The following is a 14,882-nucleotide window of genomic DNA, read 5'->3' on the forward strand; positions in this document are numbered from 1 at the left end:
TGTCAGATGAAAAGCCTTTTAGGCCATTTTCCTTTGGGAGTGGCTGGTAATGTATACCTTTGTAAGAGTATAAGAACAGGGCAACCATTTAGTGATAATTTCCCCTACTTGCCAGCAGTGTGCTGCTAATTTTGAGTCAGAGTTGGTATTTTTTGTATTCAGTTCATTGATTCAATGTTTCATGAGTTGAGCTAATTGCTTTTCACATCTGTGTAAACATTTGGCATATGTGGGATATCTGTATCAATTAAATAAAATCTGAATTTGAAGGAGCAGTTGCATTGAAAGTGTATCGTCTATAGTTTATTACAAATTTTGATTCTTTTAATAGATTATGGCATTAAAACCCTATGATTTGAGGAGAAGATTATATGTTATATTCAGAGGAGAAGAAGGACTGGATTATGGTGGCTTGGCAAGGTAAAAGAAGATTTATTTAACATAGGTGTTTGGTTTTTATTAGCACTCTAACCTTGATTTCTAATGTCATTCTGTTAGCCAAGTAACTGCTTGCTTTTGCAGTGTCACCCTGGTTACTTCTTTAGCTCACGATAATGTATTAAGGAGGTAAAACTGGCAGCACTGGCAATATTACGGGTTATGACCTTGTGTTAGAAAAACTATGGTCTCAGTTGTTAAGTTCTTTGACAAAGACTGATGCTTAAATTGGCTTCTTTTTTTTTCTTTTTTTTTTTAATGCCAATTAATTGCTCTTGACTGAATTATTTCAGGAAGTTTCTACCAGACAGTTCATCTTGGAAATTGAGATAGTGGAAAAATAAATTATTTTGGTTACTTAGAGAAAGTTAAACAAGAAAATACCAGATTGGGGCTGATACAAGCAGACAAGACGTAAACAAGAAGAGAGTAGTGTAGGAATAAGGTAACAGTAGGGAACTGTGTAGGCTGTACAGGAATGTGCAACAACTAGAGCACAAGTTTTTATAGAATCTGAAGTGTAGAAAAAAGGTGTAACAGGAAAATCATAGACAAAGTGTGTTCTGTTCTCCATATAGAGGATAACCGACCACTCGTTACTGCTGCGAATTACTTGACTGAAATGTTACCTTTTGGATAAAAATTTCAGTACTACTGCAGATCCATGGAACTAGACATAGCCATAGGTGAACTTTCCTTTTTGTTTGTTTGTTTGTTTTAAATGTAAACATGTTCTGTACTGGTTTTGTTCTGTTTTTATGTAGATTACTGTTAAAATTAAGTTCAGTTAAAATGAATAGCATTTTCAAGTAAGGAAATCTGCTTCCGATGTTTGAGCTTCTTTGGATTAGTGGGTACTTATGCTTCTGAATTACAATAGTGCATAGGCTTTTTGGGTAGACAGCGCTTTTTGCTTTGCATGCTTTTGTTTTGTTTTGTTTGGTGTTCCTATCATGTTGACTTTAGGCGTAAGATGGGAACCAGGAGAGTTCAAGTAATCTGTTCCAGAGAAACAATGTTTTCCAGAGAAGTAATGTTAGAATAATTTAACTGAAGAGTATTAGTCACAACAGATAGCAGAATATTAAAAAAAAAAAAAAAAAAGTAGTATACTTTCATAGTTTTAGTAGTAAGTTTTACCCAAGATTTTGAATGTGAAACGAAGAAACATCAAGGATCTTATTGTAATTTAGCTGAGAATTCTTAAGTGATACTGAGTGTGTGTACTGACTTGCTAATGTAATACTGCGTTAATACAAATATAGAAAGCTGATGCACCTGATTTATCATCTTGTCTCTTAGCAGGCTAAACTCTGTGTGTTCCCTCCAGATGTTTACCTTCTGTTTAGCAGGACCAACCTGATACTTTATACTGTGGCTAGTTCTGGCTGTTAACATGAAAAATATATTGCTTCTATGAACTTCTTGCTGATGACTAAGTTCTTTGAATCCTCCCGTGCTATCTGGCTTTGATCTAATTTAAATGCTTATTAAATTCGATATTGCTATACAAAGTTAATATAATTGCCTCAGTACAAAACTTGCATAGAATTCTTGTGCTTATTAAAAGATGCACAAAACTCAATAGGGTAATGGTATCCTAGCTGCCTTTCTCTGTTTCTTTATTTTTTTTTCTTTCTAAATGGCCTTTGGGTTGGAAGCATACAGTAGCAAGTCACGATCCATGACTTGAGTTTCATAGAACTGTTACGAGAAACACCCCTGTAGGTTTCTCATTTTTATTCCCTGATGTAAATGTAAATGTAGGGATAGAAAAGATATCTGTTAAATGTGACAGCTGAAGGGCATTCAGAATATAATTCTGTTCCTGCCATTATTACAGGACAGACTTCAGAGTTTTTGCAGCTTTCCCCTAGGCCTGGTTATTCAGTTTCAAGCATTTAGGGTCTGATACTAAAATTCCTAAGTACATATGACAACAGCTACAGTACTTGGTTATATTAAAAATGCTATAAAGTGACAAGTATTCTAAAAATCAGCTATCCTGACACTGAAATACCAGATTCTATTATAATTTCAGGTCAGTTGAGTTGAAAGATACGAAACCGGTGAATAAAATGGATTAGTTAAACCTCAACAAAAACGTATTTTCACATTGTTGTGTCCTATTGGCTTAACTGATGCATGATAATTTGTTAAATTGCTGTAACTTGGTATATGTTCTGCTGTCAGATTGGGAAAGGAAATATGGTGTTTTGTTTTTATTTTACCTAGGTTGTTTATATTTTTTTGAATAGAAATTCGAGTTGTATGCAGTAAAAGCAGGCATAATGAGGATAAATTGTGTGTACTGGTTGAGGCAAGGATTCTGTAAGCAAAAAAGTTACCAGTGTGCAGCTAAAACCTATCGATGAGAGTGTTCAAGGTGACAAGTCATTTATAAACTTTGGAAACTGTGACTGTGTAACTTTATAGATTTTAATTATGGATTTCTTTTATATTTAAGAAGTGTATAATGCCTTATCTTTTCTGTGATTGTAATACAGCTCTGTTTATATAATTTTTCTAAATTTGCATATGACCGTTTTGCTAATTTACCTAAGGGTAATGGTGATAAACATTTGTATCTGATGCTTTTTATGTGTACAAATGTTTTTCTTTCCTTAGAGAATGGTTTTTCTTGCTTTCCCATGAAGTACTGAACCCTATGTACTGCCTATTTGAATATGCTGGCAAGAGCAACTATTGCCTGCAGATCAATCCAGCATCAACAATCAATCCTGACCATCTTTCATATTTCTGTTTCATTGGGCGCTTTATTGCCATGGTAGGTTAGATTTTTAAGGTTATTTTTTGCTGTAGCTGTACATTTATTCCTGAATAGTATTTGTTTTTCTGTTTTTTAAAGGTTATATTAATCCAAGGAAATGGAAGATTAAGGCATGTAAGGTTATTGACCCAAAACATTTCCTGAGAGTTAAGTCTCTTAACCACTGAATTTTCCTGGGGTGGTGATACAAGAGAATATGACATTCAATATAACATTTTATTGTTATCAATTAGTTGTGTGTAGTTCATGCAGACTGTTGTTTGATTGTATGAATATTGATGCTCTGAAAAATGTGACTAGTATTTTCCTTAAAAAGGCTCTTCAGTTAGAAATGCTTTGCAGTACAGTGAGCCTTAAATGAAACATACTTATTTGGATACAAAGGTCTCATACTGGGGAGAGCAGAAGCTTGCAGGGAGCTGATAGCATCCTGATTCACTGCCATCACGTTTCTCGTAAACTGAAAACTGAAGAGGCATATTGTATCATTTCTTCTTCTGGTATCACTGAGCCAAGTGTCTGTGTGTCTTGCTATACCACGGCACATTTCTTTCCTTCCATCTAGTGATACAATCTTCTTTCTATGTGATCATCATGATGTCTACAGGTAATCCCCAGGGGCTTCCCAGAAATGGTGAATAGTGACACCAAAAAGAGTAGATAAGGGTTGTTTTTTTTTTCAGATTTCATAGAGCGGCTTGGGTTGGAAGGAACCTCAAAGATCATCTTATTCAAACCCCTCTGCCATAGGCATATTGAAGATACTGTTGTCTTTTCCTGTTGCTCAGGCTTTTTGCATGAAATCAGAACAAGTGTGAGTGAAGTGTAACTGGAAAAATACTTTCAGAGTTAAGACAAGTTAGGTTGGGGGTGTTTGTTTTTGTTTTGCTTTTGTTGTAGTTTCTTCTTGACACATAAGTTTGTTTTGTTTTGATGGTAACACCTTCAATTTCGAAGATCTTATGGCCAGGTTCCCCATTTCTGTGCTGCCATGGAAATTGGTTTCATTGTGCTAACACTTTTAATAGGCTGCCTTTTTATTCGTTTTAGAACCCTCAGGAAGCTATAATGCCACAGAGGTATTGAAATAACCATAGACATTTTCATCTGAAACTGGGTTAAATGGAAGAATGCATATCTTATATTACTTTGTGTACTCTATTAATTGTGTTGCTCTATAACAAAAAGCTGTTAAATGGGATTAACTGTTTCAACTTATGTTTTGCTCTAAGATTACTGTAGCTATTAAATGAGATGATTTAAGAGCCTACTTCTGCAAAAAAAAAAAAACAGGAAGTCATATGGCTGGATGCCACACTCAGCATTTAATGTGTCTCTTTCTATCAGTTCACTCTCCTGTGAGAATTCTAGACTAGTTTAAAAATAAGTAACCAAATAAAGGCCTTCAAGGGAAGCTTTTTAATCTCTCCTAAAGCAGAAGAAAATGCATGCTAGCGTAATCTGGAGAAGGGAAATTGGAATGTGTGTGTGGGGGGGAAAGGAGCATTGCCTTTTTCTGGACAAAATGGACTGTTACACTGGCTTTTCTGCTGATGGAATTTAGGTGTAGGGAGAGACGAGCAATAAATGCAATATTGTGGCTTATGTTTCGAATGATTTTTAAGAGGTATTTTAGTGAAGACAAACTGGATAAGGATGAGGAAAACTAATGTTTGCACAGTAGTAGCTGTGCTCTATTAGCTTTCAGAAGCACTGAGTCTGTATAAAGGCTAATACTCTGTGAGTGCATGCACGCATAGTATTATGTTTCAGGACTGCAAACTAGATCACACCCTTTGTGTGTGAGGGGTGAGACAAGTGTGACTTTTTGTTTTTCAGTTTGATTTTTGGTATAGAAGAAAATATCATTTCTAGTTCTGTTACCTATAAAGAATGTGATTCCAAAAGCTGTTTTAGAAACTTTCTGTGTTTGCTCTTTAAATTGTTTTACAAGCTGCAGTAGCATTGAATAAAGGATGGTTTTGCAGGATTTATGCATGTAGTGAAAAAGGTCAGTAGTACTCATGTAAGCTCAAATAATATGCTCAAGTAAGATCAAATAACACTTGGCACACATACCAACCCACATAATAAAGAGGAAAGTTAGTAATTTCCTCTTTTCATAGGCTGTATTCTTTATGAGAAATTTTTTTTCATCAAAGGAAATCTAAATCATAGTGACAACATATGTTTGGATAAACTTTGCCATATGTATAATCATATTATATTTTTATATATTTTATGTATGTTCTCATAATCATATTTATGTCTTCTCACTAAATGTAGTGGTTTGTTCTTTTTAAGTACCAAGCTGCTACTGCTATTTTTTTTTTATTATTTGAAGGAGAAAGGAAAAGTAAATTTAGCAATTCAATAAAAGTCAAACAGACTTTTTTTTCTGTTCAACAGGCATTGTTTCATGGGAAATTTATTGACACTGGTTTTTCTCTGCCTTTCTACAAACGAATGCTGAGCAAGAAACTTACTATTAAGGATCTAGAATCTATTGATACTGAATTTTACAACTCCCTGATTTGGATAAGGTTTGTAGTTTTCTTTTTCCTGAAGTTTTATAAATTTTTCTGTTTTAGTCTCCATTGTAATTTTTTTTATTTTTTTTCTTTTTTTTTTCATTCCCTCAGAGATAATAACATTGAAGAGTGTAACTTGGAAATGTATTTCTGTGTGGATATGGAGCTCTTAGGAAAAGTAACCTCACATGAGCTGAAATCAGGAGGTTCAAATATCTTGGTAACTGAAGAGAACAAAGAAGAATATATTGGGTAGGAAGGCATAGATGTTGAAAAGTATTTCATGTTACTTCCGTTGCTCTAGTCTTTCTTTACTGTGTGTATATATATATTTTTTCCTTTTCAATCATTATATAATTCTTGGGACTATTATTGAAATGGTATCTTGGTAGATTTTGCTCTTTCCTTTTTCTCTTCCCTCCCCTCCTTCTACCCTCCATGCTACCATACCCCCTGCCAAAAAAAAAAAAAAAAGGGAAAAAAAGGAAAGACGTTAAAAGACCCGTTAGAGAGATGAGGATCTGTGTTATTACATGCACAATGAGAAAACAGCTGGCACTGAAAATGAGCAAACCTATTTTAAGTAAGTAGGTAACAAATCCAGATAGAGGGAAGATGTATTTGACAGATGATTTCAAAATTGTTTAGTACTTGGCTGTCACTGTGGTATCTGAAATTCAGAATCGTGAATAATGTGGTGTGACTTAAACTGTTTTTTTCTTTGTTTTGCTGTACTGCTCTTTCCTGCTTCCCTCCTAATCCTTACAACTGCCTTCTTTCTGAACCTGTATTTCTGATCCAGCTATTCAGAGTGATCTCAAAAGCACATGTACAGAGATCCTCTTCAATTATACAGCGTATGTTCCATGCTGCATATACAGTTCCCACTTTAAATTAGCAGTCTTTAGTTTTGCAGTGAAATAGTTTCTTTAGTATGCATTTTTACTATATTTACTGCCACTTCTTTAATATTCAGAAATGGCTTGACCGTTGTAGTAGAAACTTAAAAAAAATGCATTACCTTTTCCTTCCTCTGAATCGTAGCATAAATCAGATGTTCAGAGTAGAAAATGACTGCTCCTTGTTGAAGTCTGAAATAATCTTATGCTGGAAGTATCGGACAACTGTAGTTATAGATATTCTAAGCAGCGGTATTTCTTACTGTTCTCTGCCTACACAAATATTTTAAATTGGTGGAAATTGTTCTTTTCTTTTGAAATGCTAGGACTATGAGCTTTTTAAGCTAAAGCAATTTTTTCCAGTAACAAATCATAAGGCCCAAGTACCATCTTTGTCATGAAAAAACTGCTCAATTTAGATGAGTGAAAGGTTTATAATATTTTCATTTTTTTTAAACTGGAATAGTAACCTAAATACATCCTGCTATCGTTACCGTCATTTGTGTTTGAAGATTTTAATAATATGAGTATGCTAAGTCCTTTATAGTCTATGGAATCATGCAGTGTAAGAAAGCAAAATTTGAGGGAATTTTACCTCACCGGACTGCATACGTAATCATGCATGTTTGAACTCCTTTATGTTGAGTGCTAACTGATGTTTAATTTACATTTGTTTTCTTCCATCCCAGGCTAATGGCTGAGTGGCGGTTTTCTCGGGGAGTTAGAGAACAAACCAAAGCTTTTCTTGATGGTTTTAACGAAGTTGTTCCTCTACAGTGGCTACATTACTTTGATGAAAAGGAGCTGGAGGTGAGGCTTTCTTTTCAACATTTTTACATTTTGCAAAGGTAATACATATGTAATGACTACGTGGATAGGCCAGCTTGAATCTCTCATCTGTCTCATACTACGTTTGAGAGCTTGTGGAACATGGAGAATTTAATGGGAGAGGTGTGGGGGTAAATCACAATGGCAAGCCAGTATCTCTATTGCATCTGTGTTTTGAGTAGTCCAGTAGATGTGAATTTTAGATTACATCTTCAGTTTTGAATTGTGTTTTGCAAGCTTCTATGAAAGAAACACAATATGAGATAACAGATTGATGAGTTAGTTTTAGAAAATTTCTTTCTCTGTAGTAAGTGAGTAGAATTGCCTTTTTAACAGTTGGTACAGGAATTGATTCTGGTGTATGTTGGTTGCTGAGTTTCATGTACATAATCTAGGGTAGGTTCTAGGGTTCAGGACACTCAGGACTGAAAGCTGTAGCAACGAACAAGGTTCAATATTAAATTTTCTAGATCTTCAGTATATAACCTAAAGGCTAATAACAAGTATTAGTTGCATGCACCATGTTTAATTAACCTCTGCCTGACCTTTGCTCTTACTGTTGGGGTTGTGGTTTGGAGCAAGGACAAAAGGTTTTGTAGGGGTAGGTTTATTTATTTCTGAGAGACCAGACAAAGATGCCCGTATATAATGAGCAGTGTTCTGTTAGCAGTTTAAGTTAAATGGGAGTATTCCCTAAAAAGGGCTTAGATCTATTTTATATTAGTTACCTTACTGTTCAGTTTTTAGGAGGCTTTGCTGTTAGCATGTTCAGCTTTTATTGCTTCTATTGGTAAATATTTTGCAAACTTGCCCTTCACAGTGTATTTTATCTTTACTAGCAGTAGCAGCAATGTTATCATCATCATCATCTTGGAATATGAGGCAAGGTTTTAATGGAAAAGATAATATCCTCCTTAATATAAAACTTCCTTTCATGGGAAAGGTTGTAGCTTCTATTATTGAATTATTAGTCAGAAGAAACTTAATTTCTTCTGGTATGCTGGCTTTTAGAACACTTAAGAACATAAACAATTTTGGAGTTCTGTAAACTTAAAATAATCTGATTGTAGCGTAAAATGGAAAAAAAAAAAAAGAAAAAAGCCAGACATACAATCATAGACTGGCTTGCTTGTGCTAGAAGGGATTTTAAAGATCATCCTGTTGCAACCCCCCTGCCAGGACACCAGCCACCAGACCAGGTTGCTCACAGCCCCATCCAACCTGGCCTTGAACACCTCCAGGGATGGGGCATCCACAGCTTCTCTGGGCAACCTGTGCCAGTGCCTCACCACGCTCTGAGTGAAGAATTTCCTCCTAACATCAAATCTAACTCTCCTCTTTTAGTTTAAAACCATTCCCCCTTGTACTATCATTATCTGCCTGAGAAAAAATTGCTCTCCATCTTTTTTATAAGCCCCCAGTCCTTTGTTTGGAACAAGAACCTCCATTTTTGTTAGCATGTCTCATACAATATACAAAATAAAATTGTAATTTAAGTGTATAGATAGGTATATTAATTCTCTTTTCTAGGTTATGCTCTGTGGTATGCAAGAGGTTGATTTAGCAGACTGGCAAAGGAACACTGTTTATCGTCATTATACAAGGAACAGCAAGCAGATCATATGGTTTTGGCAGGTATATCAATCAGTAAAATTTCTTTGGGGTTTTGTTCTATTTTCTTACACAAATGACACATGGAGCGGAGAGATGCCATCTCTCTGAAGTCTCGCTCTTACTCCTTTTTTTCTTTTCAGAGAAGGAAAGGAGGAATTCTTGGGGAACATACTGTAGGGTGGGAAATGGCAGGGAGATACCTGCATCATACGTGGATAGCTGAATCAAATACTTTTTTTTATCTATCTTGTCCTTCTTACTGCTATATATTACATATTACATATTATATATTATATTACAGTCGAGCTTTTTTGCATTGTTAGCAGTGATATATACCTTCTAATGTCCTTCTCTGTATTACATATGTACATCTGAAATGCCACATACTATTTATGATAATTGTCATATTGTGCCAGTCTAGTACTGACTGATTATAACTTGCATCTTAATGGAGTTGGCGAAGAATTAGTTCCAGAAAAAGAAACAAACAAAAAAACCCAACAGGCTCCCTCCCAGTTGCTATGAATTTCCCTTAAGAGAAGTCGCAAGGGGGCATTTCCCATCTCATGATAAATCATGATTTTAGGGATGCTTTTGACAAAGTTACTGTAAAAAATTATGCAAATCAATTATTTCCTATCTTCTCTGCATGATCAGTAATGTAAGATCTCATGATAGGATTTCTCAGAAAAAAATAATTAAGATTCTTTCAGTAATAAGCTTCTTAATCAGAAGTTCAAGCAACTTGAATATGGTTTCAGCATTTACACAGCACAAATACTCATTTTCTTATCCATGTTTTTGAGTAAAAATACTAGCTGTATTGATCCCCCCTCTCAAATTGAGATAGTTTCGCCTCTCTTTCCTTCCTCTTCACCTTCCCAGTAAATTTCCATACAAAGTGCTATAGCTGTTAAGGATGGTGTTCTTTCTCACTGAGACTGCCACATGCAGGGAATACTTAAAAGACATGCAGGGAATACTTAAAAGTCTTGAAATACCCAGAGTCTGTGACTAGACTGTTGCCATGTTTAATCAAAATGGCAGTAGTCCTCATATAAAGTATTAGCATGTTTTATATTTTAGTGTAGAATAAAATAAAGATTCTTATTTGCTGATAGCTGGTGCCAGCTTTCATGTTGTAAGTCAGTAGTGCATGTAATCTGAAATCGCTGTCTTCTTCCCCCACCTTCAGTTTGCTGAAATCAAGAAAGATGAACTCTTCTCAAGGTGTCTTTTAAAATGGAATTACACATTTTCAATGATCTTGTAGATTTTTGTTTTTTCTCCAGCTATGTCCAAGATTTTTATTAAGTAATTTGAATTTCTATGCCTAGTTTGTAAAAGAGACAGACAATGAGGTTCGCATGAGACTTCTGCAGTTTGTCACTGGCACTTGTCGATTACCTCTGGGTGGATTTGCTGAACTTATGGGTAAGTGGAAGATGACTAAAATTTTTAGACCGTTACTGTTCCATTTGCAAATCAATCATGCTGTAAGTGTACAGATGCCGGGTACTTCATGTACATCACCTTGATTCTAGAAGGGCTTTTTATATCAGAAATCCTGATGAATAACTTATAAATGATTAGGGAAACTAGCTTGTTTCTATTAGCAGTGTGTTCACATTCATGTGACAATAAGCTCTGTCTGCTCTATCTGAATTGTCTTATGTCATACATATATCTTGAGTACTATTTCAGAGGAACAGATTGCACTTCTTTTAATCCTCTTTTCTAGGAAGTAATGGTCCTCAGAAATTCTGCATTGAAAAAGTTGGTAAGGAAACGTGGTTACCAAGAAGTCACACTTGGTAAGTTCTTACATGTAAACTTTCTGTACCCTTTAGTGATTCTCTGTTCTGGTCTTGCATTTAACAAATCAAATGAAATCTAATTTGAATCTGTTATTTATCTTCAGCTTCAGCTTCTTTGATTGCTCTAACATGCCAGCATTGAAAACTCTCCTGGTTCCCTTACTCTTAAATTTTGCTACTGCATTGTACGCCATTTGTCACTCTCAGATCTAGCAGAAGTCTAATGTCCTCATATAGAACTGTGAGGTGTTTCTTCATTTTAAATAATACTAAATAACCGAACAAAAGTCATGTTGATATCAGGTTTATACAGTTACTGGAGATGCTTTTTATACTGTAACATTATAAAAGGTCAACATACAGTCATGGGAGAAAGTAGTGTCAAAGAAATCACAGGAAATGTTGATGGCCGTGATGCAAACCAAGAGTCAGTTACCTTGCTGAGTTGCTTGTTACAGATCTCACTCCCTTTTCCTGCTAGGCTTCAGACTTTTGTCTTGACTATTACTCCAAACTGGTACAGTGATCACTTTCCTATATATACTGTGTGCAAATGAAACATGCCTTACTTTGGCAACCCTGTGATCGTAGAATCATAGAATCATTCAGGTTGGAAAAGACCTCTAAGATCAACTTGTCCAACCGTTAACCTCGTACTGATAAGACTACCACTGAGCCATGCTACTAAGTTCTACATCTACATGTTTCTTGAAGACCTCCAGGGATGGTGACTCCTATTCCAATGCTGCACAATTCTTTCAGAAAAGAAATTTATTCTAATATCCAACCTAAGTGATGGTGATATGCCATCACCACCTAAAGTATGGTGATATTAATATTCACCATACTTCTAAAGTGCTGCAGGGAATCATCTGTTTTACCATTTTCTGCACTTTTTTTTTTTAAGTGGTATGTGTAAAAATTAAACATCCCTCTTTGTCCAAGATAACTTTGGGTAAGACACAGAGTGAAACAGAATTGTGGCAGAAGCCTTTTAGAGCAAAGCTGAAGGAAAAAATAAAACCTATTTCTAGGCATGTGCAGGAAGAAGACTATTCTTTTTCATGCTTCTGCTGGAATTTGGAGATGTATCAAATTAGTATGATGTTCAGTTTCATGGTGAACATTTCCCTGAGTATTACAGTTCTCTGTATCTTGAACTTTAGCCTTCAAAGATTCTGTTTATCTGATGTGATACCAGCCTTTTGTTTCTTGAAGTATTGCTCTAAAACTTTGTTATTACTGTTCACAGAAATGTCATGATATCGCACCGATTGACTCTTCTTAATTTCTAATTGTTAGATCAGAACATTGTAACTTCTACTAAGGAAGCCAATTTCTGTAGTATTCTGTGTGGGATTTAGATGAACTTAACACAGTTCTTTCTTTTTTTTTTTCTGCTCAGTTTCAATCGTTTGGATTTGCCACCCTATAAAAGCTATGAACAACTGAAAGAGAAGCTGCTCTTTGCCATTGAAGAAACAGAGGGATTTGGTCAAGAGTAGAAGTGGCTTCTAGTCTAAAAGAAGATCTTACATATTAAAAGGCCCAGCCAACTAAAATTGCACACTTAATTGTATATAAGCTTTTTGTTCTGTACAGTGATCTTTCTGGAACTCTAAAAGTATAATTGTTCTCCGTTCTTCCACAAAGATATGCAAAACAGTTCAGCCTTTTCTACTTTTATTTATTGCCCTTCCAAAAGACCAGAAAAATCCCTCATAAATTTTGAAAGCAGACAAGAGACTTATTTAAAATATATATTAAAAATATAAATATATATACTAATAAGCTCTAGTTTTATAGAGCTTTAAGTGTATGAAAAGTTGCAGCCATTTAAAAGGGCCTGGATTTGCTTTATCTTGGCTTTATTATTTAGAAAAATGTTTAAACTGCTCTGTGTTCTCTCTTAAGAAACATCTCCAAGTTTGTTTTATTGCATGGCTGTTCTAAAAGGTGTTAAAGGCTTAGGCCAAACGTATCCTAAATATGTAGAAAGATGCTGCTGGTATTTGAGATGACAGAATACGATGTTCTGTCAGTTTAATTTTTTTAAATACGTAAATAGCTGATATATCCCTCTCTACTACACTGATGTAGCCAAGGTCATGAATAAAGCCTTTATTACTTGCACAAGAGTCATGTACAATAAGTTGAACGTGATTTAATGTTGAAAGGAATTGGTGCCACTGTTCTGACTTATTGTAGGAGCTGAACAGAATATTTTAATTCATTTGAGCAGCATTGAAATTTGTTTACATATTACCTTGGGTTATTACCACGAGGATGTTAGGTAATCTTCAAAGAAAAAAATAATAATAAAAGAGAAACTATTACACATTATCTCCTTGGTCTGGTGTCTTACAGGTGTGTGTTTTGTTTTTTTTTTTTTTTTTTTTTTACTTTTTCAATCTGTATTCTTTTCACAACTTCACAGAGTATATTAATGTAAACTGAGTTATAAGGGTCTACAAAAGGTAATGTGAACTTTGCTGCTTTCTATGCTCATGTTCAGTTTCAGTTATTGGATCTAGTAAACCCAAATAAAATAAAGTTATATAAGCTTTGCACAGTTAAAAGTATTTTAAAGTATTAAATACTCTTATTCCTCTTAAGTTCCTGTAGAAATTCAGATGTACCTGAATTAATTATGTTTAAAGCCTGTCATTCTTTTATGTAGACCAAGTTTCTCCTAAGTACACAGTAATAAAAAGTGATTTTTTTTGGTGTTGAGGGCATTTGCTGAACTGCAAAGATATTTAAAAAAAGTTACCACACTTTATTCATGTGAATTATATTAAATGCTACTTTTTAGCAAACTGTGCTTCCCTATTATAGAGTAAAAATGTTTAAAATTACCATTTGTATTATGCTTTAATATTAACTGTAAATTCCATTACATTTAACTTATACAGAATTTTGTACACACATGAAAATGATTTCTTAGACTATGATTAAAAACATTTCTGTAACATATCATATTGCACTGTTAAAAGTGTACATGCAGAAAAAAAATAGCTATATCTGTTCTTTTATCTTTCCAATACAGCAACTGAATTCTGCCAAAATTTTATTTTTCTACATATCAGATTCTCCTGAGGCTTTGTATTCCAAATGCACAGTTTGCTGTGGAGCTGTTACCTGTACGGAACCTTGATAGCAGCGGTACTGCAACTGGCCCAACAGACTGCTAGCTTGTGTTAACTTCCCATAAGAGGTTCAACAACTGCCATTTGAAGGTTTTTCATACTACACCAAATATCTTCTGCAAAGCCATTTTCATAAATATTACTTTCAAGTGTAAATCCACCTAAATTATGGTTTATGCTGGTTAGAATGGAGGAAGCTTTAAAAAAAAAAAAAGCCAAAGGCAGGGCAACAGAAGTGTGTGTGGCTCGCCTAAAAGACAGTTAAGAGGGCTAAATGTCGTTGAACTTTATGAATTTGCACTAATGAATGACTTGGTAACCCACTACCAACTGCTGAACTTTGTGAATCTGTGAGTAAGCGAATAATAATAATAAAAAAGACAGCACATCACAAGAATGTAGTTGCTTTATTGCTTTGGTAACTTCAGCTGTCTCGTGACTGTTAATTTTTCATGTGGGTAACAGTGAGCAAGGGAAAAATAAAACCCCGTGTCCTTCTCTGCACGATCTATTAGTTGGCTTCAAAGACTCACTACAAGCATGGCTCAAGAAGCAAAAGAACCATCTGTGTACTTGTGCACGTGTATGCAGTTAACTTGGATATCCAGAGCTGAGACTTCCAGTAATACTGCATTGCCATTTCTTTTCCATCTGTGTTGCCCATAGTTCAGCTGCGCTTAGACCAGGGAGGAAGAGGCATCTGAAGAGCAGGCAAGCAGCAAAGGCTTGGGCTCAGACACTGACATGGAAATACTACTGGAGGGAGCTGTGCTATAGTTCACAGGTGCTGTGTGTTCCTTTCTTCCTGCAAGGAA

At 35.1% G+C, this 14,882-nt stretch overlaps 1 protein-coding gene across 10 annotated transcripts in view; it reads left to right on the forward strand.

Moving 5' to 3' along the window:
* The window catches only part of WWP1 (WW domain containing E3 ubiquitin protein ligase 1), a 62,313-nt gene extending 47,855 nt beyond the window's left edge, over nucleotides 1-14,458 (forward strand). For all 10 annotated transcript variants that reach the window (XM_080581654.1, XM_080581657.1, XM_080581662.1 and 7 more), the window contains 9 exons: nucleotides 332-420; nucleotides 3,067-3,226; nucleotides 5,639-5,772; nucleotides 5,872-6,012; nucleotides 7,349-7,469; nucleotides 9,018-9,122; nucleotides 10,439-10,535; nucleotides 10,843-10,915; nucleotides 12,324-14,458. In XM_080581654.1, coding sequence (XP_080437780.1) covers nucleotides 332-420; nucleotides 3,067-3,226; nucleotides 5,639-5,772; nucleotides 5,872-6,012; nucleotides 7,349-7,469; nucleotides 9,018-9,122; nucleotides 10,439-10,535; nucleotides 10,843-10,915; nucleotides 12,324-12,423 — 1,020 coding nt within the window. In that variant the 3' untranslated portion in view covers nucleotides 12,424-14,458. The remainder of the gene's footprint in view (nucleotides 1-331; nucleotides 421-3,066; nucleotides 3,227-5,638; nucleotides 5,773-5,871; nucleotides 6,013-7,348; nucleotides 7,470-9,017; nucleotides 9,123-10,438; nucleotides 10,536-10,842; nucleotides 10,916-12,323) is intronic.
* Nucleotides 14,459-14,882: the final 424 nt, after the last annotated feature.

Source organism: Anser brachyrhynchus, assembly GCF_964034855.1.
Source record: "Anser brachyrhynchus genome assembly, chromosome: 2".
Lineage (NCBI taxonomy): Eukaryota > Metazoa > Chordata > Aves > Anseriformes > Anatidae > Anser > Anser brachyrhynchus.